The sequence below is a fragment of the Gorilla gorilla genome, chromosome 20 (genome assembly GCF_029281585.2).
Source record: "Gorilla gorilla gorilla isolate KB3781 chromosome 20, NHGRI_mGorGor1-v2.1_pri, whole genome shotgun sequence".
In the NCBI taxonomy this organism is placed as follows: domain Eukaryota; kingdom Metazoa; phylum Chordata; class Mammalia; order Primates; family Hominidae; genus Gorilla; species Gorilla gorilla.
Window position 1 is genome coordinate 49840651 of NC_073244.2, and position 22589 is coordinate 49863239.

The window sequence follows — 22589 nt, forward strand, 5'->3', positions numbered from 1 at the left end:
AAGTTAAAATTTATCAAAACTTACACACACACAAACACACTGCCAAGCCAAATGTAAACAAACATAAACATGCAGAATTAAATCATAACTGCATGAAATTAACTGCAGTACACACTGCACTACCGTCATAGTTTCGAGACCACCTCCTGTTGCTACTGTGGTGAACTCAAGTGTTGTGAGTATCCGTTTGAAACACCGTGTGACACTCATCATCTGCGCATGAGCAGTTTGTCTCTCCAGCAAATTGCACATCGCAGTAAAAAATGATCCCTAGAGGTTCTCACCTAGTTTTCATCGTGTTTAGTGCAATACTGTAAGCCCTGAATAACCTCAGGGGACCCGTACAAAGTGCCACTAGTGATGCTGGAAGTTGTCCCAAGAAGCAGAGAAAAGTCATAACATTACAAGAAAATATGCAATTGCTTGATATGTGCCATCGATGGAGGTCTGCAGCTGCAGTTGCCCGCCATTTCCAGATAAATGAATCCAGTGTGAGGACCATCGTAAAAAATGAAAAGGAAATTCATGAAGCTGTCACTGCATGTATGCCAGCAGGCACAAAAACCTTGCACTGTTTACAAATTATATTTTTATCTCGTGTTGCAAATGCAGCTTCTATGTGGGTACAGGATTGCTATAAGGCATACCTATAGATTGTAATTTGCTTCGAGAAAAAGTGAAGTCATTACATGGCAACCTAAAGCAAAAGGAAGAAGGAGGATCTCAAGCTGGGGAATTTAATGCCAGCAAAGGATGGTTTGATAATTTTAGAAAGAGTATGGCTTAAAAAATGTCAAGATGGCAGGAGAAGCAGCTTCTGCCAACCAGAGGCAGCAGATGAGTTCCCAGATGCCAGTGAGAAAGTCATTGAGGAGGCTGGGCACGGTGCCTCACACCTGTAATCCCAGTACATTGGGAGGCTGAGGTGGGAAGATCACTTGAGCCCAGGAGTTTGAGACCAGCCTGGGCAACATACTAAGACCCCACCTCTACCAAAAATTTAAAAATTAGCTGGGCATGGTGACGTGCATCTGTAGTCCTAGCTACTCAGAAGGCTGAGGCAGGAAGATCACTTGAGCCCTGGAGTTTGAGGCTATAGTGAGCTATGATTGTACCACTGCACTCCAGCCTTGACAACAGAGAAACACCCTGTCTCTAAAAAAAAATAATAAAAATGAATAAGAAAAAGAAGTAAGCCTGTTCATAAGTGCTAAGGAGAAAAATGGAGCAGAGGAAGGGCCTGGGAGTGGTGGGGATAGACACACAGAGGCAAGCACTATTAGTTTTTTGAAAATTCTTCCAATCATCTCTGCATGATAGTTTGTTGTTGTTTCTGTTGTTTTTTCTTCTTTCTTTTTCTTTTTTTTTTTTTTGAGATGGAGTCTCACTCTGTCGCCTAGGCTGGAGTGCAGTGGAGCAATCTCGGCTCACTGCATCCTCCACCTCCCAGGTTCAAGCAATCCTCCTGCCTCAGCCTCCCACGTAGCTGGGACTACAGGTGTGCGCCACTGCACCCAGCTAACGTTTCTATTTTTAGTAGAGACGGGGTTTCACCATGTTAGCCAGGCTGGTCTCGAACTCCTGACCTCAGGCAATCCACTTGCCTCGGCCTCCCAAAGTGCTGGGGTTATAGGCATGAGCCACCGCGCCTGGCCAATATTTTTGCTTTTCCAGTTGGGAAATGTTACATGCAACTCTAGATTTCTGATTTCTCTTGGAAAATCAGATGATCTGACACCCATACTCCCGCAAGCCTTGATTGTCAGAAGATGTCCTGCCATCCAGGTCAGTGCAGGCTCCTCTTGGCCTCTCTCCTGTCTCCCTTAGGCAACTCGACCCTGAGGGCTTTCCAGCTTCCTCTCTCTTCTTTAGCCCATCCCTGTGCTGCCTCCCGGCAACATCTTCAGGATCGTTTGTGTTCTCGTGGGGCACCAGGAAGAGGGGCTCCCCCTTGCTCCCCACTCTCCACCTGCCCTCTTCTGGTGCTCACTTTTTCAGAGGCTTCAGGCTCCCCTTGCTATTTGCTCCTTGAATCTGCTTTGAGCTTCCCTTGTGATCTCTGCCAGTGCGCTCCATAACTGGGCATAAATCAGGAAAAGCCCCCCTACACATGCGCATACATGCACACACACACACACACACACACACACACACACACACACAGGCACACAGACATGCACACACACACACACAGACGCACACAGACACGCACACACACAGACACACGCACACACAGACATACACAGAGACGCACACACAGACATACACAGAGACGCACACACACACAGACACACACACACAGACACATACACGCAGAAGAGGCCTGCTACTTTCTCACACAGGAAGCTCCAATAGCCGTTGATCAAGAACGGCTGCATCCAGCTCTAGATTCCCAGGGAAAGAAAAGTTAGAGGTCACCTTGAACCAAGTGCGTGGCCCAAAGCAGCACTCCACTGCCCTGAGCAAAATCAGTTCCGTTGGCAGGAGGGAGCGGGCACGGCTGCTGGGCAGTCAACAGCTTCCATCACAGACGGCGACCCACTTTCCCCTTCCTCTCCAGCAGGATTTTCATCTTCTAGAAGTTCAAGGTGGAGACAAAGGGAAGTGACCCCGCAGGGTGTTTTATGTGCTGGACAGAAGCACAGACTCCCTTCCCCAGGGGCCTGCAAATCAGGAGGTACTTACACCTCCAATTAGGCAGAGGCCATCTGTTCACTCATATGTATAATACTGAACGAACGTCCTGGACGTTCTAGATGGCTCACGCCTGTAATCCCAGCACTTTGGGAGGCCAGGGCAGGCGGATCACAAGGTCAGGAGATCGAGACCATCCTGGCTAACACGGTGAAACCCTGTCTCTACTAAAAATACAAAAAAATTAGCCAGGTATGGTGGCAGGCACCTGTAGTCCCAGCTACTCGGGAGGCTGAGGCAGGAGAATGGCGTGAACCCAGGAGGCGGAGCTTGCAGTGAGCCGAGATCGCGCCACTGTACTCCAGCCTGGGCAACAGAGCGAGACTCCGTCTCAACTGTTCTAGGCACTGGGGATGCATCAGTGAACAACACAGACATCCCTGCCATTCTGGAGCCAACATTTGAGTGGTGGACCTAGCCAGTAGACAGAACGAACAACTGCTAAGAAAAATTGGAAGAAAGTAGAGTGGGTAATTAAGAAAGGCTTCCAGAAGACCGGGCTTCTCTGTCTCTATAGGGTGATTTGGGAAGGTTTTTGTGTTTGTTTTTGTTTTGGGGGATTTTTTTTTTTTTTTTGAGATAGGATCTCGCTTTGTTGCCCAGGCTGGAGTGCAGTGGTGTGATCGTGGCTCACGCAATCTCAACCTCCCGGGTTCGAGCGATCCTTTTACCTCAGCCCCCTGAGTAGCTGGGACTACAGGCACATGCCACCATGCCTGGCTAATTTTTGTATTTTTAGTAGAGATGGGGTTTTGCCATGTTGGCCAGGCTGGTCTTGAGCTGCTGGGCTCAAGTGATCCACCCGCCTTGGCCTCCCAAAGTGCTGGGATTGCAGGTGTGAGCCACCGTGCCCAGCCGGAAGTCTCCATGGAAGAACTGACATCGTGGGAAGGAACCAGCCCCAGGAAGGAACCAGCCCCAAGAAGGACTGAGGAAGGATATCAGATGTCCTGGATAAGGTTTGGTGCATCAGAACAGAAAAGAAGGCCAGTATGATCAGAGCTTAGTCAGGGATGGGGAGAGACATCGAAGCCAGATCCTGCGGGGCTTGTGGAGCAGGGGAAGGAGTTTGGATGGTGTTTTAATGCAGTAAGTAGTCACTGGGGAGGTCTCAGTGAAAAAGTGATGGGCTCTGATTTACCCAGTCATAGTCTGCAGTAACCACATGGATTTCTAGAGACATTCCTTCTGCGGCTTTCCTCCCCAAACTCCACTGGTGCTCATGTTGACTCATCTGTCATTTTCACTTCCTTTCTGGCAGAGTAGCTGAGCTGAGCAAACAACAGAGCAGGTGGACAATAGTCTGGCCTCTGCATGAAGCCACCAGTTCACAGGAAATACAGGGGGCAGAGGAACATGTTAAGTGGCACCTCAGGGATCCTGAAAGTGGGGAAATCCACAGGACAGGTGACCCCTTTCCTTCAACAAGTAAAGAGCATCAAAATAAAGGAAGGTGGCCATTGTAGAGTAGAGGAGACTTGAGAAAATACCTGCATAAGCAGAGGATGATTTCGAACAAACCAGCTCACAAAAGACACCTGCGAGACAATGATGGGAAATGTAATGCAGGCAGGGTAGTGCATGACATTAAAGAATTCTTTTTAATTTAGATGAGTATGATAATGTTACTGTGATTTTTTTTTAAATCTTATGTACTAGAGATACAAGCTAAAATATTTATGGGTGAAATGACCTGATGTCTGGTCAGGTATGGTGGCTCATGCCTGTAATCCCAGCACTTTGGGAGGCTGAGGCGGGCGGGGATTGCCTGAGGCCAGGAGTTCGAGACCAGTTTGGCCAATATGACAAAACCCCGTCTCTACTAAAAATAAGAAAAATTAGCCGGGCATGGTAGTGCATGCTGGAATTCCAGCTACTTGGGAGGCTGAGGCAGGAGAATCATTCGAACCTTCGAGGTGGATGTTGCAATGAGCCAAGCACATGCCACTGCACTCCAGCCTGGGTGACAGAGCGAGACTCTGTCTCAAAAAAAAAAAAAAAAATGATGTCTGGGGTTTACTCTAAAACATTCTATCAGAAACAAAGAAGGTCACAAGGCTGGGTGAATAGATGAAATGGGAATGGAAAATAGTTAGTGGTTGTTGGAGCTGATGGGTGACTCAGTCTCCTCTCTGCTTTTGAGTATGTTTGCAAATTTCCATAATAAAAAGATTTTTTTAATGAGTAAGGCTGTCAAGAAAAGTCACATGTCCCACTTTCTGGGAGCAGTAACACGGCCATCGCAGCTCATATTTTCCTTTTCTTCCATTTCAGCATGGCAAGGACAACATCCTTGCTGCCTCCAGCTGGCGGGCGACCACAGCTACTGCCTGCTGTGTACTACTGAGCCACTCGGTCTGGAGCCCCCAGGACAGCACCTGCCTCCTGAGGTTGTCCTGGCTCAGCTGTGCACAGCGATGGTGGAGAACTGGACTCCACAGGCTCACAACCTTCCTGTCAGGTTTCAGGGCCCAGCATCCTTCATCCTGGGCCTGGCTGCCCTGAACAATGGCTGAGGGCTGGGGGACCCCATAGAGTGACACCACAGCGTACGGGGCCAGCAGCACTCCAGTGCCCGTGGACTATGACCACCTATCGGGCCATCCCCAGCGATGGTGTGGACCTGGCAGCCAGCTGTGGCGCCAGGGCGGGCGATGTCCTCCCTGGGCCACACACAGGGGACTACGCTCCCTTGGGATTCTGGGCCCAGAATGGCAGCATGTCCCAGCCTCTTGGCGAGAGCCCGGCTACCGCCACCACCACCGCCACCACCCGCCCCAGCCCCACCACTCCCGCAATGCCCAAGATGGGTGTGCGCGCAAGGGTGGCCGACTGGCCGCCCAAGCGGGAGGCCCTGAGAGAGCACAGCAACCCAAGCCCCTCCCAGGACACAGATGGCACAAAGGCCACCAAGATGGCCCACTCCATGAGGAGCATACAGAACGGACAGCCCCCCACCAGCACCCCGGCTTCCTCAGGGTCCAAAGCCTTCCACCGACTCTCCAGGAGAAGGTCCAAAGACGTGGAGTTCCAGGACGGGTGGCCCCGGTCCCCCGGCAGGGCCTTCCTCCCCCTTCGGCACCGCAGCAGCAGCGAGATCACCCTCAGCGAGTGTGACGCGGAGGACGCGGGGGAGCCGCGGGGGGCCCGGCACACGGGGGCGCTGCCCCTCTTCCGCGAGTATGGGAGCACCTCGTCCATCGACGTGCAGGGCATGCCCGAGCAGAGCTTCTTCGACATCCTGAACGAGTTCCGCAGCGAGCAGCCCGACGCCCGGGGCTGCCAGGCCCTCACCGAGCTCCTCCGGGCAGATCCTGGCCCACACCTCATGGGGGGCGGCGGCGGAGCCAAGGGGGACTCCCACAACGGGCAGCTCGCCAAGGACAGCCTCCTGCCACTGCAGCCCACGAAGGAGAAGGAGAAGGCCCGGAAGAAACCTGCGCGGGGCCTCGGCGGCGGGGACACGGTGGACTCGTCCATCTTTCGGAAGCTAAGGAGCAGCAAACCCGAGGGGGAGGCTGGGCGTTCCCCAGGGGAGGCCGACGAGGGCCGGAGCCCCCCGGAAGCCAGCAGGCCGTGGGTGTGTCAGAAGAGCTTCGCCCACTTCGACGTGCAGAGCATGCTGTTCGACCTCAACGAGGCGGCCGCCAACAGGGTGTCGGTGTCGCAGCGGCGGAACACCACCACGGGTGCTTCGGCTGCTTCCGCCGCCTCGGCCATGGCCTCCCTCACGGCCTCGCGGGCCCACAGCCTCGGAGGCCTGGACCCGGCCTTCACCAGCACAGAGGACCTAAACTGCAAGGAGAACTTGGAGCAGGACCTCGGCGATGATAACAGCAACGACCTGCTGCTCAGCTGCCCGCACTTCCGCAATGAGATCGGGGGCGAGTGTGAGCGCAACGTGAGCTTCTCCCGGGCTTCCGTGGGCTCCCCGAGCAGCGGCGAGGGCCACCTGGCAGAGCCCGCCCTGAGCGCCTACCGCACCAACGCCAGCATCTCGGTGCTGGAAGTGCCCAAGGAGCAGCAGCGGACGCAGAGTCGGCCCCGGCAGTACAGCATCGAGCATGTGGACCTGGGCGCCCGCTACTACCAGGATTACTTCGTGGGCAAAGGTGACGGATGGCGTGTGGGTGGGAAGGTTGGGTGGGCCGAGGCTTGCCTCCGAGACCCCCACTACTCATTCATTCACTCTGTGCCAGGCCCTGCTCTGGCACTGAGGATGTGGCGGGAACAGAGACCTCCTGGAGGGCTGTGAGGATCCGGTGAGCAGAGCCACCCGGGCCTCAGCCCTGTGCCTGACACAGCAGCACTCCATAAACCTTGAGCTACAGGACACAGCTCTGCATTTACTCAGCACATATGGGCTTGGGGACAGCTCAGTGCCAGGCACTCTCTTGAGCCTGGGGATGTAGTATCAACCAGCTTAAAACAAATGTTCTGTCTTCCTAGCACTTTTAATGTTTTCATGGGTAACACAAACATAGAACAGGATAAATATGAAAAATACACAAGGGATTGTCGGGTGCTAAATGCAGTGGAAAAGAGTACAGCAGGGAAGAAGGAAATGGAGTGTCGGAGGGTGGGGGCAGATCCCAGTGGGGGATGGTCAGAGGGGGCCTCCGAGGCAAGTGCAGTTTGAGTACCAAGCTGAAGTCACCATGTGCAAATTGCAGACATTGTTCCCAGAACAGAGCAGCGAATACAAAAGTCTTGGAACTGCCCGGCGCAGTGGCTCACGCCTGTAATCCCAGCACTTTAGGAGGCTGAGGCAAGCGGATCACTTGAGGTCAGGAGTTCAAGACCAGCTTGGCCAACATGGTGAAACCGCATCTCTACTAAAAATACAAAAAAATTAGCCAGGCATGGTGACGTGTGGCTGTAATCCCAGCTACTTGGGAGGCTGAGGTAGGAGAATCCCTTGAACCCAGGAGGCAGATGTTGCGGTGGGCTGAGATCATGCCACTGCACTCCAGCCTGGGTGACAGAGTGAGACTCTGTCTCAAAAAAAAAAAAAAAAAAAAAATTGAGAATTGCTTGTAACTGCTAGTAACAGGCTTAAACAACATAGAAGGGACTCTCCTGTGAAGAAATCCAGAGTTCAGCAGCCCAGGGCTGGTATGGTCAGTCTTAAGCATCAGTGAAACATCAGCCTTAGTGCATGGCATGATCCCCCACTGCTCCACACCAAGACGGCTGCTGGAGTGCCAGGCGTCACATCTGTGTTTCCAGGCAGAGAAAAAGAGGAAAGGGTAAGGACAAAAAGGCAGACCTCTTGTCAAGTCAACCCCCTTATGCCCTTATGCCTAGTGTTTCATTATTGGAACGCTAAGCATGTGGGAGTTATAGCCTACTGCTCAAGGACATTGCCAGGGTCTGAATTTTTACTCGTGGAAAAATTCAAAAAATTGCAGCCTCCGGCATAAATGCGTTAAAGAGCTTTCTCAGAAGCCCAGTCCAACTACTTGCAGTTAGTGGCCACACCTGTGTGCAGAAGAGGCTGGAAACGCAGGTTTTTAGCCAGACAAAGTTTTTCTTTTCCAAGAATAGAGGGCTTTTCTTAAAAAAAAAAAAAAAGACGAAGTACTAGCAGCTAGTACCCCACAGCAACTAGGGTTTTTTTGTTGTTTTTTTTCTTTTTGTTTTTTTCTTTTTTCTTTCTTTTTTTTTTTTTTTTGAGGCAGTCTTGCTCTGTCTCCCAGGCTGGAGTACAGTGGCGCGATCTCAGCTCACTGCAGCCTCTGCCTCCTGGGTTCACGCGATTCTCCTGCCTCAGCCTCCTGAGTAGCTGGGATTACAGGCGCTCGCTATCATGCCCAGCTAATTTTTGTAGTTTTAGTAGAGACAGGGTTTCTCCATGTTGGCCAGGCTGGTCTCGAACTCCTGACCTCAGGTGATCCACCCACCTTGGCCTCCCAAAGAGTTGGGATTACAGGCGTGAGCCACCACGCCCAGCTCACAGCAACTAGTTTTTAAAAATATTTAATGTCCTTGTCAAACATAACAAATGTCAGTTAAGTCATCCCACAGGACACTGGAGCTCCAACTTGGAGTCAGACAGCCCTTGGTTTGGGGTATCTGTTCCATAGCTGATCCACGTGATATGTTTTACCCTTCAGACTGCGTGACAAATGAAGATGATTATATCAATATCACATGCACAAACAGAATGACACAGAGATTGAAAGGAAAGGGATAAAAAATAAGTTCCAGGCCGGGCGCGGTGGCTCACGCCTGTAATCCCAGCACTTTGGGAGGCCGAGGCGGGTGATCACAAGATCAGGAGATTGAGACCATCCTGGCTAACACAGTGAAACCCCGTCTCTACTAAAAATACAAAAAATTAGCCGGGCGTGGTGGTGGGCGCCTGTAGTCCCAGCTACTCGGGAGGCTGAGACAGGAGAATGGCATGAACCCGGGAGGCAGAGCTTGCAGTGAGCCGAGGTCGCGCCACTGCGCTCCAGCCTGGGCGACAGAGCGAGACTGCATCTCAAAAAGAAAAAAAAAGAAGAAGTTCCAGACAGTTGCTTACAAGGAAAAAGCCAATGAGGCAATGTCAGTATCACATGAAATAGATGTAAAGGTTGAAAGCACCTTTTAGAGGAACTAAGAAGGCCATTTCATGTTTCTTAAAGTTCGCCAAGAAATTCTGGTAGTTGTGAACCTTCATATACCTGGCAACTTGGTTTAGGGGTACCTGGATTTAAAAAATGGATCAGGCTGGCTGAGCACATTGGCTCATGCCTGTAATCCCAGCACTTTGGGAGGCCCGAGGCGGGCAGATCACGTGGGGTCAGGAGTTTAAGACCAGCCTGGCCAGCATGGTGAGACCCTGTCTCCACTAAAAAATACAAAAATTAGCTGGGCGTGGTGGCGGGTGCCTGTAATCCCAGCTACTTGGGAGGCTGAGGCCGGAGAATCGCTTGAAGCTGGAAGGCAGAGGTTGCAGTGAGCCGAGATCGCACCATCACAATCCAGCCTGGGCGACAGAGTGAGACTCTGTCCCCTCAACCAAAACAAACAAACAAAAAAAACGCTACAGGGAGAAGTAGAAAAATTCACAACCATAGCAGAAGTGCACAGATTATCTCTCTGAAGTTGACAGAATCTAGTAGCTGAAAAATAAGGATTTAGAGGATTTAGATAACCTAATGAAAACTTGATTTTACACTGTATATGTATTAACTTTGTACCTAACCAACAAAGAACACATTCTTTTCAACCTACATGTACAAATACGTACATGAAAGGAATGTGGATCAAATAAAGATCAAATAAGATTATACATTAAAATACTTAGTTCTTTGTTAGGCAGGTAGGAAGTACTCATCATGGAGCTTTAAAAAAAAAAAAAAGCCGTTTTCTTTTTAAAAATTTCTTTGTAGCCCTGAAAGCTGTTAAAGAAAAAAACGTTCTGGCCAAGCACAAGGGCTCCCTGAAAGTATAATTCCAGCACTTTCGGAGGCCGAGGTAGGATGATTACTTGCCCCAGGAGTTAGAGACCAGCCTGGGCAACATAGTGAGACCTCAAAAAAAGGTTAAAAATTTAGCCAGGTGTGGTGGTGCATGTCTGTAGTCCCAGCTGTTGTGGAGGCTGAGATGGGAGGATCGCTTCAGCCCTAGAGGCAGAGGTTGCAGTGAGCCATGATTGCACCACTGCACTCCAGCCTGAGTGACACAGCAATACCCTGTCTCAAAAAACAAAAACTCTTCAATAATATTTGTTAAAGCACAGTGAAGAATTTATTCAGAACCATCACAGCAGGCATAGGGACCACTGCAGCGGAGTCTGGCAGTAGGGAAGAGAGATTGGGCTTAACTCTGAATACAGCGTAGTCAAGTAGGAATTTATAGCCAAGAAGCAGGGTGGGGATCAGTGCGTGGAAGAAACTATTAAGAAGAAATGTCAGAGGTAAGGAAGATTCTGGCTAAACCAACCTAATGTTGCTGATGACACGCCAGGATGATCAGACATCACCTTTGTATGGTGGAAGATGAAGAGCTTGATCAGGTGTTGAAGATGTCCAGATATTGAGGATAAGGTTGGGGGGCAGGGTTCTTGCTAAAGTGACTTAGCACGGCGTTCTTTGTTAAAACTGGATTTTACAAGGAGGTGCACAGATGGGCCTAGGAGAAGATTCCAAAGCCTCACTAAAGTTTGGCCAAGCAAAGAATCTTTGTCAAAGCTAGTAAATAAGTCATTGGTCAGTGTTTATTGAGTGCCTACTATATGCTAGGATTCGCAAGGAGCTAGATATGCATTGATGGAAAAAGCAACAACCCCTGTAGCTGCTTCAGGAATAAGCTGGTATCTGTGATCTGTAGAGTACAATGTTTATTCCATTCTCTGATCAGCTGGAGATTGTTGAACCCTCTGCAGATGCTGTTCTGATCGGGGCCATTAATTACCACACAGTATTTTGCCTTTAGATTAGCCTTTGATTTGCCAAGAGCATCTCATGAGAACAAGAACCATCAGTTAAACATTCAGTGTACCAGTACAATTTCCGGTGGTGGGTAGATGCTAACTTTGTGGACTTGGATCAAGACAGACCGCTGGCGGATACCCACACAAGCATGAGATAGTTGGGTTATACATCAGGAAGAACTATTTGCCTGGAAGGGTTACAAGATAACAGCATGTTTTAGAAAAAAAGAGGAGGCAGCTGTCAGGTAGAGGAGGGAGCAGGAGGCGTGTCCCATGACTGGCTAAAGCCTCTGTTACCCTAAGGGAAAAAACAGCAGTGTTGGCCAGGCACGGTGGCTCACGCCTGTAATCCCAGCACTTTGGGAGGCCGAGGTGGGCAGATCACAAGGTCAGGAGATCGAGACCATCATGGCTAACACGGTGAAACCCCGTCTCTACTAAAAATATAAAAAATTAGCCGGGCACGGTGGCGGGCGCCTGTAGTCCCAGCTACTCGGGAGGCTGAGGCAGGAGAATGGAGTGAACCCGGGAGGTGGAGCTTGCAGTGAGCCGAGATCGCGCCAATGCCCTCCAGTCTGGGCAACTGTCTCAAAAAGAAAAAAAAAGAAAAAAAGCAGTGTTGAAGTTACCTAGGTAAAGAAACATGGTGAGATAAAGGTGATGCCTAGGGGCCCCTATCGTGGTCCCTGACAGGCACCAACAACTGGGGATGGTCATTGCCAGCACTCATCATGTGCGTACTATGTGCCTGGCACGGTGCTGAAGGCTGGGTCCACCTTTAACTTTACGGCTGAAAATGCTATCTAGCGACTTGGCTGGGGCCAGACATCTATTAAGGGGCAGAGCCCAGATGTGAGGAGGCTCTCTAGAATCTTACTTAACAGTTTCACAAGGGCTAATCTGCAGTTAAACCAAGTGGACCATTTGCAAACACGGGATTAATCACAGTGATGCTGGGTTGATGGCATGCCATGCACTGTACTAAGCGTTTCATATTTGTAGCTTCATTTTGCCTTCACATCCACTCTCTGAATTGTGGGTGGCGTCAAGGTCCTGTTTTCTCAGATGAGAGCGCTGAGGCTCAGAAAAGTTCTGTGGCTTGGCAGGTGGTACAGTAAGGTGGGCTTTTGCCTCTTACAGTTTCTCCACTGGGGGTGTCTGTGACCAGGCATGAGGTTTGCGTGACCAGCATCCCACAGATTGCACAGGACCCTGCCTGGTCGCCCTGTCTGCAGGCCTGCTGGGCATCAGGGCCCCTCCTTCCCAGACAGCTGAGCCTGAACTCGCCTGCTCTTCCTTCTTAGAACATGCCAATTACTTCGGCGTGGATGAGAAGCTGGGGCCAGTGGCTGTGAGCATTAAGCGGGAGAAGCTGGAAGACCACAAGGAGCACGGACCTCAGTACCAATACAGGATCATCTTCCGGACCCGCGAGGTAGGTCCCATCACTCTCGTTCTTATTAAAGAAATCATAGCCACTCACATCTCGAGCCAGGTTCTGGGGGCAAACGCTTCCCCAGCTTCATCTCATGGAATCCTCCCAACAACCCCGGGAGAGCAATCCTGTTAGTCTCTCCATCTCACAGAGGAAGAAACTAAGATGCAGAATTTAAATGACTTCTGGCCAGGCATGGTGGCTCACGCCTGTAATCCCAGCACTTTGGGAAGCGTGGCGGGTGGCTCACTTGAGGTCAAGAGTTCAAGACCAGCCTGACCAACATGGCGAAACCCCATCTCTACCAAAAATACAAATTAGCCAGGTGTGGTAGCACGCGCCTGTAATCCCAGCTATTGGGGAGACTGAGCCAGGTGAATTGCTTGAACCTGAGAGGCAGAGGCTGCAGTGAGCTGAGTTTATGCCACTGCACTCCAGCCTGCCAGCCTGGGTGACAGAGTGAGACTGTGTCTCAAAAAAAAAAAAAAAAAATTAAATGATTTCTATAGGATCAGTGAACCAGTAGCCAGACCAAGATTTCAGTCCAGGGTGTCTGACTTCAGAGCCCAACATTACAAAACCTGTTTGCAAGAGATTAGCTCTAATAAGCATAAGAAATAAAAGGGAAGGTAAGGGATCATTTTAGGAACGTGAGGTGTCCTACATAATGGAAAGAATTAAGGCAACAAGCCTCAGGCAGGACAGGAACTGGGGACTCTCAACCACAGGTACTGCTGTTATGCCAATCAGCTCAAGGTACTCCCAATGTGTCACTTTCCATTCTGAGTAGAGAAGCCCATGGTCCTGGCTGGAGGCCTTCCCCTGGATTAAATGTCAGCTGTGGCTAGTGAGGAAGGCCTGTTGGGGCACCCATGCTCTATTAGGACTCTAAATTGTAAGTGACAGAAATCTATTTCTAACTTGCTTAAGTCAGAAATAGCATTCATTGGTTCGTGTAACTGCAAATCTAGGGGTAGGGCAAGCTTCAGGCATAGCTGGACTTAGAGACTCAAATGCAGTCTCCAGAACTCTGCTTCTTTAACTCTCTGCTTGGCTCTGCTTTTTGCATCGCGAGTGTCATTTTCTTCTGCCACTAACAAGCTCTCACCATGTCATGGGAACATGGAGATGGGCTGCTCAAATCTACATCTTTGCACTGTCTCTTCCAAAAGGCTCAGACTGGCCAGGCGCAGTGGCTCACTCCTGTAATCCCAGCACTTTGGGAGGCCAAGGCAGGCAGGTCACCTGAGGTCAGGAGTTCGAGACTAGCCTGGCCAACATGGTAAAACCCCGTCTCTACTAAAAATACAAAAATTAGCTGGGCGTGGTGGCAGGCACCTGTAATCCCAGCTACTCAGGAGGCTGAGACAGGAGAATTGCTTGAACCCGGGAGGCGGAGGTTGCAGTGAGCTGAGATCGCGCCATTGTACTCCAGCCTAGGTGACAAATGCAAAACTCCATCTCAAAAAAAAAAAAAAAAAAGGCTTACACTGATTTATCTGGGAAGAACTCTGGCTCTGCTTTAGATCACAAGCCCAAGTCCTGAGCCAGTTGCTGTGATCAGGGGTGGTAGAGGAAACTGCCCGGTCTAGCATGTGTTACCCACCCTGGGTCCAGGGGCAGGGCCAGGCACTGTGATTGACAGTTCCACCAGAGCTCCCTGGAGGAGGAGGCAGGGCAGATCCTCAGAAAAAAGAGGGGACCCAGGGAAGCAGAAATGACAGAGAGGCCCAGAAGACCCAAATAAGGAAGACCTTTCAGAAAAGTGGCATTTGCCAGCTAGGCAGGCCCTCCAAAATGGGTCTCCCTCAGCCTGCATTGCCCCAGCCCCTTGGGCCTGGCCTTTGCCCAGACATGGACGCCTAGCAGGCTGAGGCTGCCAAGGACTTGATTGTGGGGCCAGCCAAGTCCTGGATCTCATCCAGGCTAGCAGATGCAGCTCGGAGTGCCGTCACCTCATCCCCTGACCAAGACCTTCCCACTGAGTTGGGGGAATGGGATGGCGTGGAGGCTTTGCAGTAGCCGGGAAGAGGCAGCCCTAAAACCATGTGCGCCAAACCACAGGTGGTCACCAGCCTCTGTCTCCCCAGCCCTCTCCTCCCTCTACCCACCTTTCTGGCCAGATGAGCACCAGAGCAGAATGAGAGGTGACAGCTCACACTGCATCTGGCTGTTTTAGGACATATGGGCAACTGCTGGGTGGTGAAATGACGCCTACAGTCATATACTTATAAATAGGCTGGGTGCAGCGGCTCACACCTGTAATCCCAGCACTTTGGGAGGCCAAGGCAGGTGGGTCCCTTGAGCCCTGGAGTTCAAGACCAGCCTGGCCAATATGGTAAAACCCTGTCTCTACTAAAAACACAAAAATTAGCTGAGTATATTAGCATACACTTGTAGTCTTAGCTGCTCGGGAGGCTGAGGCATGAGAATCTCTTGAACCCAGGAGGTAGAGGTTGTAGTGAGCCAAGATCACACCACTGGACTCCAGCCTGGGTGACACAGTGAGACTCGGTCTCAAAAATATATACATACACATATGTATATATAAAATATTTATTATGAAGGCTATTATTACTGCAAATCTCCTTTATACTGTGTGTCAGGCAATATTCTATACCTTTTATATCTATTAACTCACTTAAATCTCATCACGATTCTAGGGTGAAGACCCTGTTGTCCTCATTTACAGATGACAGAACAGGCACAGAGAGGTTAAGAGACTTGCCCAAAGCACCCTCCAGGGAGTGGCAGGGCAGGGTGCCTGCCTGTGTTCTGGCCGCCGCACTCGGCTGCCTCTGGGTTTTGACTAAGTCAGCTTAGACTGCACACTGGACCCACTCACGAGTTAGGAGCTCAACCAACGCAGTGCTAGCGTTTGTGTTTTTGTTCGTAATGAAAATACAGTAGGCGGGGCGTGGAGGCTCACGTCTGTAATCCCAGCACTTTGGGAGGCTGAGGCGGGTGGATCACCCGAGGTCGGGAGTTCGAGACCAGACTGGCCAACATGGCGAAACCCTGTCTCTACTACAAATACAAAAAAAAAAATTAGCTAGGCATGGTAGCAGGTGACTGTAATCCCAGCTTCTCAGGAGGCTGAGGCAGGAGAATCGCTTGAACCTGAGAGGTGGAGGTTGCAGTGAGCCAAGATCACTCCATTGCACTCCAGGCTGGGTGACACAGTGAGACTCCATCTCAAAAAAAAAAAAAAAGAAAATACAATATATAGGCAGGCATGGTGGCTCACACCTGTAATCCCAGCATTTTGGGGTAGGAGGTTAAGATGGAAGGATTGCTTGAAGCCTGGAGTTCAAGACCAGCCTAGGCACCATAGTGATACCCGTGTCTCTAAAAAATAAAAAATACCAGACTATAGCATTAGGAGAAATACCTAACGTAAATGACAAGTTAATGGGTGCAGCAAACCAACATGGCACATGTAATACCTATGGAACAAACCTGCACGTTGTGCACATGTACCCTAGAACTTAAAGTATAATATTAAAAAAAAAAAAAACCAGACTATGTCACACATACTGAGAGTCATGAGACTTTAGTGCATGGATACTGGGTTATATAATTTTTTGCTGTGATTTCCTGTTCACTAAGTTTGAAACTGGCTTGATGCCATTCCCAGTGTGTACCTGCTCCCATCCACTTCCCACCCCAGCACCTACAAAACTAGCCGTGGGGGACTCTGATCCATCCCTGATGACAGCACGGGGACTCTTCGAGTCTCACAGCCACAGGCCTGGGATCCATCCATTCCACAGACATTTGCTCAGCGTTCCCCCGTCCCAGCTCTATGCTGGGCATGGAGGGTACCGTAGCAAACAAGGCAGCAAAGATGCTCGTGAGACTGGGTGTTTGAGGGGGAGACAGCAGGACGCAGAACACCTTAGCAAATTATGCTGTAGGTGCTTCCCATGGTGACAAGATGGGGGACAAAGCAAGGAGGAATGATGAGTGTGGCAGGTGCTTAGATTTTTTTTTTTTTTTTTTTTTTTCCCCGAGACGGAGTCTAGCTTTGTTCCCCAGGCTGGAGTGCAGTGGCGTGATCTCTGCTCACCACAAGCTCCGCCTCCCAGGTTCACGCCATTCTCCTGCCTCAGCCTTCTGAGTAGCTGGGACTACAGGCTCCCACTACCACACCCTGCTAATTTTTTGTATTTTTAGTAGAGACGGGGTTTCACTGTGTTAGGCAGGATGGTCTCAATCTCCTGACCTGGTGATCTACCCGCCTCAGCCTCCCAAAGTGCTGGGATTACAGGCATGAGCCACCGCACCCGGCCCAGGTGCTTAGATTTTTAACAGGAAGGTCAAGGGAGGCATCACTGGGAAGGTAACATTGGAGTAAACCTAGAGGAGGGGAGAGGGAGCCGTGTGGACAACTGGAAGAAGAGCATTCCAGGCAGAGCAAACAGCCAGTGCAGAGGTCCTGAGGTGGAGCCATGCTCCGTGGGTTGGAGACGTCCTGTGAGTCCTAGTTTGACCACTCAGCAGTTCTAGAACCTTGGGCACATGGCTGCTTTCCTCTCAGAGCCTCAGTTTCCCCCTTGGAAATTCTCAGCTTACAGAACTGTGTTGTGGGCTCGGTGAGGTTGCACATATCAAGCAGGCAGTGGGGGACCTGACACTTGACTGGAAGTGATTATGATCAGCACCACTGTTGCAGCCGATGTTCCTTCCCGGGAGGTCAGAGCCCCATGCTGGGAAGCGTAGGTTGAGCTCACGGATGGGGTTCTGTCCTTCTCATATCCACACACACACATGCCTTGGGGTCCTGTAAACCAGGGCATAGGGGTCAGAGCGAGAGGTCTGGGCTGCCTTCCAAGCCAGCCAGCCTGCCCCAGATGGCCGTCCCCGGCCGCCAAGCAGACAGTCTCGAGTGGACCCGCGTCTCCCAGCAGATGGGATATGAGCATTGGCAGTGCCAGGCTCCCCACCAAGGCAGGAACAGACTTGGAGCTGGGCTTTGGCACTGCTTGTCCAAACCCCAGAGAGCCTGGACAGGACGAGCGCCAGGCCAGGGCTGCCCTTCTCAGGTCCCTTCTCTGGCACTGTCTCACCCAGGACACTGGGGACAGAGTGGGGACGGCAACCAGCCAGGAACTGTGTGGCACCCCCCCACAAGGCCCAGTGGTTCTCATTGGCCTAGAACACGTGATTTTTGACAGGCTTTAGTTCTGATAGGGTTAGAGATTTGGATTTTTATTTTATTGGTTTTTCTTTTTTATTTAAAAAGTACCAAACGCTCATTATTAAGAACTTAGACAATACATAAGTATGCAAAGTAGAAAAAGGAAAGTTTCATTAGTGAAAAAAGCAAGTGTGACCCCGTTTTTGTTCAATAGGTACATCTGACTGTATGTGTGTCTGTGTGTATTTGCTTATTTATTTTTGAGACAAGGTCTCACTGGGCTGAAGTGCAATGGTGCAGTCATAGCTCACTGCAGCCTCGAATTCCCGGGCTCAAGCGATCCTCCTGCCTCAGCCTCCCAAGTAGCTGAGACCACAGGCATGCACCACCATGCCTGGCTAATAATTTTGTTTTATTTTTAGAGACAGAATCTCACTATGTTGCCCAGGCTGGTCTTGAACTCCTGAGCTCAGGTGACCCTCCTCCTTTGGCTTCCCAAAATGCCGAGATTACAGGCATGAGCCACTGCACCTGGCCGTGTGTATGTTTAAATGAACAATCTCCAAAGCATATTGTTAAGTAGGGGGAAAAGCAAAAAATGTAGCTTCCTACTTAAGGTTAAAAAATTTAAAACTTGGCCGGGTGCAGTGGCTCACGCCTGTAATCCCAGCACTTTGGGAGGCCGAGGCGGGCGGATCACGAGGTCAGGAGATCAAGACCATCCTGGCTAACACAGTGAAACCCCGTCTCTACTAAAAAATACAAAAAATTAGCCGGGCGTGGTGGCGGGCGCCTGTAGTCCCAGCTACGCGGGAGGCTGAGGCAGGAGAATGGCATGAACCCGGGAGGCGGAGCTTGCAGTGAGCCGAGATCGCGCCACTGCACTCCAGCCTGGGCGACAGAGCGAGACTCCGTCTCAAAAAAAAAAAAAAAAAAAAAATTTAAAACTCAGCTAGGTGCAGTGGCTCACACCTGTAATCCCAGCACTTTGGGAAGCTGAGGCGGGAAGATTGCTTGAGCCCAGGAATTTGAGACCAACCTGGACAACGTAGCGAGACCCCATCTCTATTAAAAATAAGTTAATTGCCAGGCGTGGTAGCTCACGCCTGTAATCCCAGCACTTTTGGAGGCCTACGCAGGTGGATCACCTGAGGTCAGGGGTTCGAGACCAGCCTGGTCAACATGGCAAAACTCCGTCTCTGCTAAAAATACAAAAATTAGCTGGGCATGGTGGCACACACCTGTAATCCCAGCTACCTGTAATCCCAGGAGGCTGAGGCAGGAGAATCACTTGAACCCAGGAGGCAGAGGTTGCAGTGAGCCAAGATCACACCATTGCATTTCAGCCTGGGCGACAAGAGCAAAACTCTGTCTCCGAAAACAAAATAAATAAAAAAGAAATAATATTTTTAAAACTATTAACTATGCATGTGGCTTTGTACATAAACATTTAACACACATCTACAGATAATAATGGTTAACACACATTGAGCTCTCACTCTATGCCCAAGATACAGCACTAAGCATTATGCACGGATCTTTTTGAATCCTTTCATTGCCTTGAGGCAGGCATTTTTATCCCCATTTTATCAATGAGGAAATAGGGAAATTAAGCGACTTGCCCAGAGTCACACAGCTAGGGAGGAGCTAGAGCTAGAATTCAAACCCAGGCAGACCACCTCCTAAGTAACCTCCTAGGAAATGTTCTTGAAGGGTACACCTGCCGCCCAGCACAGAGTCAAGCGGGGAGTACGTCTGAGTCAGGAGTGAGTGGGGATAACCTGTACCAGCTGGAACCTCCTTGTTTGCATGGTACTGTGTGCCTTTCACAGCTCACTTGATTTGTTGCCCTCGACTAGCTGATGCCAGATGTTTTCAGGCTCTGAGCAGAGGAAGGCTGTGATCTGACTCAGGCAGCTGTAGAAAGAATGGACTGGGGACAGGGCAGGGGCAGGGAGACCTGGAGGAGGCTGCTGTCCAGGTGGGAGGTGATGGTGGGGGTGACCAGGTGGAGAGTGAGGTGGCCACTCATGACCTGCCAGTGTCCCACTTACCGTCCCCAGTGCTGAAGGAGTTTTTCAAGTAGTGCGCGCCGATGAGGTGGTCAGAGCCAAAATGTGACTGTAAGTCACCCGTCTCCAGGGAGGAAGAAGGAAGATTTCTGGTCCGTGCTGTCCCTCGTTCCCAGCAGAGGGCACTGTGGGACAGTGTCAGTAGGATATAAAGACACTGATCCTGTTGGTCTTAACTGAAACCCACAACCCCAGGGCCACCCAGATTGACAGGGCAAAGCCCCCAACATCATTGCTTTTCATGATTGGTTTTGACACTGCCGTGCTTGTGATAAGAGAGATTTGTTTGTTTGTTAATTACCGGGGCCAGAAGTGGGATCATTCTATTTCTTCCACACATGCCTCTCGCCCAGGTGCTATTTGGTAAGGGTGGGTTGTGTGCTTAGAGGCGAAGTCATGACATGTTATTTTTGCCACCTCCTGTGTTTGTCGACTTAGGCAAGCATGTTTTTGCAGTTAATTCTTATCCTCCTTAGTCTTTTTGTTGTTGTTGTTGAGATGGAGTCTCACTCTGTCGCCTAGGCTGGAGTGAAATGGCACAATCTCGGCTCACTGCAACCTCCGCCTCCTGGGTTCAAGTGATTCTCCTGCCTCAGCCTCCTGAGTAACTGGGATTAGAGGCATGAGCCATCATGCCTGGCTAATTTTTCTATTTTAGTAGAGACAGGGTTTCACCACGTTGGCCAGGCTGGTCTCGAACTCCTGACCTAAAGTGATCCGCCCACCTCGACCTCTCAAAGTGCTAGGATTAGAGGTGTGAGCCACCGCACCTGGCCTCCTCCTTAGTCTTTAAACCACAGCCCCAAGTGTACTTTGGGTGCTTGTAACAAGCCCCCTGGAGAGGGATTTTTCTTTGTGTGTTCTTGGTGTGGTGCTGGTCCAGTGCATGGCATAACCTGGTGGCCAGCAGCATGCTGTAGCTACAAGCATGAGCTGGTATTAGTGAGGATATGGAGCAGCAGGGGCTCTCAGACAGGGCTGGTGAGGTGTAAATTGGTACAACCACTTGGAAAACTGTTTGGCAGTTCAGTAAAATTGAAGATTAGCATGCCTGGTGATTTAGCGATTTCTATCCTAGGCATAAACCCAAAAGAAAAGGTGTTCATATGCACTGAGGTGCTTCTGTGAGGGTTCCTAACAGCACTATTCACAGTTGGCAAATACTGGAAGCAGTTCTGGTGCTCATCAACAGTGAAAAGGAGTAAAACGTCAGCCTCTCGCAACAGCATAGCTGCAGCTCATATATGTAGCATTCAGAGAAAGAAGCCAGATAACAAAAGAATACAAACTGCCTGGCTGGGCGCAGTGGCTCACACCTGTAATCCTGGCACTTCAGGAGGCCGAGGCAGGAGGATCACTCGAGCCTAGGAGTTGCAGACCAGCCTGGGCAACATAGTGGGACTCTGTCTCTACAAAAAATATACAAAATTAGCCAGGCATGGTGGCACATGCCTATAGTCCCAGCTGCTCAGGAGGCTGAGGCAGGGGATCTCTTGCACCCAGGAGGTCAAGGCTGCAGTGAACCATGATTGTGCCACTCCATTCCAGCCTGGGCAACAGAGTTAGACCCTGTCTTCAAAAGAAAAAAAGAATAAAAAAATACAAACTGCCTGAAGTTCAAAAATAGACAGAAATAAATGATGGTGTTGAAAGTCAGGATAGAGTTAATTTTGAGGAAAAAGGGGGTACAAATGGGCTGTGGGTGCTGGAAATACATTTCTTGATTTGGATAGTGATTACCCAGGTATTTGCTTTCTGATACTTTCTTTGGCCTCACATCTATGTGTTATGTACTTTTTTTTTAGACGGAGTTTCACTCTTGTTGCCCAGGCTGGACTGCAATGGCACGATCTCAGCTCATTGCAACCTCCGCCTCCTGGGTTCAAGCGATTCTTCTGCCTCAGCCTCCCAAGTAGCTGGGATTACAGGCATGCGCCACCACGCCCGGCTAATTTTTGTATTTTTAGTAGAGACAGGGTTTCACCCATGTTGGTCAAGCTGGTCTCAAACTCCTGACCTCAGGTGATCTGCCCACCTCGGCCTCTCAAAGTGCTGGGATTACAGGTGTGAGCCACTGTGTCTGGCCTGTATACTTTATATATTTGGATTATACTTCACCATACACATACCAAATATATATATCTCAAAACAAACCACGAGCTTTGGAGAAGTCAGGACTGGGTTGGAATCTTGGTTGCCATTTTGTCAGCTGTGGTGACCTTGGATAAGGCACGTAACCTCTTGGAACTTCAATTTGCTTCTCTGTAAATCAGAGATAAAACCTCCCTTGAACAGACCTATACATACAGTTATTACTATAGTACCTGGAGCACAGTGCAGTGAACTGCACCTTCATAAATGTGACTTGTTATTAAGGTATATAAGTTAGACATTTATTTGGCTGCAAAGCGATAGAAAACCTGACTACCAATAGCTAAAACAAAGGGAGGTTATTTTAATCATCTAATAAGTCTGGACGTAGGCAGCTGCAAGGATTAACTTCTGTGACTTTTTGTTGTCTCTTTCCTCATAATTGCAATCTGGCTGCCACAGCTCCAAACATTTCATTCTCATACCACTGCCCATCACACAAAGAAGTGGGCAGGTGGAAAGGGGCTTTCTTTTTTTTTTTTTTTTTTTTTTTTTTTTGAGACAGTCTTGCTCTGTCACCCGGGCTGGAGTGCAATGGCACAATCTTGGCTCACTGCAACCTCCGCCTCCCAGGTTCAAGCAGTTCTCCTGCCACAGCCTCCTGAGTAGGTGGGATTACAGGCATGCACCACCAGGCCCAGCTAATTTTTGTATTTTTAATGGAGACAGGGT

At 50.0% G+C, this 22589-nt stretch overlaps 1 protein-coding gene across 1 annotated transcript in view; it reads left to right on the forward strand.

Moving 5' to 3' along the window:
* SIPA1L3 (signal induced proliferation associated 1 like 3) overlaps nt 1-22589 on the forward strand; it is a 300770-nt gene that overhangs the window by 169709 nt on the left and 108472 nt on the right. Inside the window, exons 3-4 of the mRNA XM_055369256.2 lie at nt 4969-6806; nt 12424-12554. Of these exons, the coding sequence (XP_055225231.1) occupies nt 5279-6806; nt 12424-12554 (1659 nt within the window). The 5' untranslated portion in view covers nt 4969-5278. The remainder of the gene's footprint in view (nt 1-4968; nt 6807-12423; nt 12555-22589) is intronic.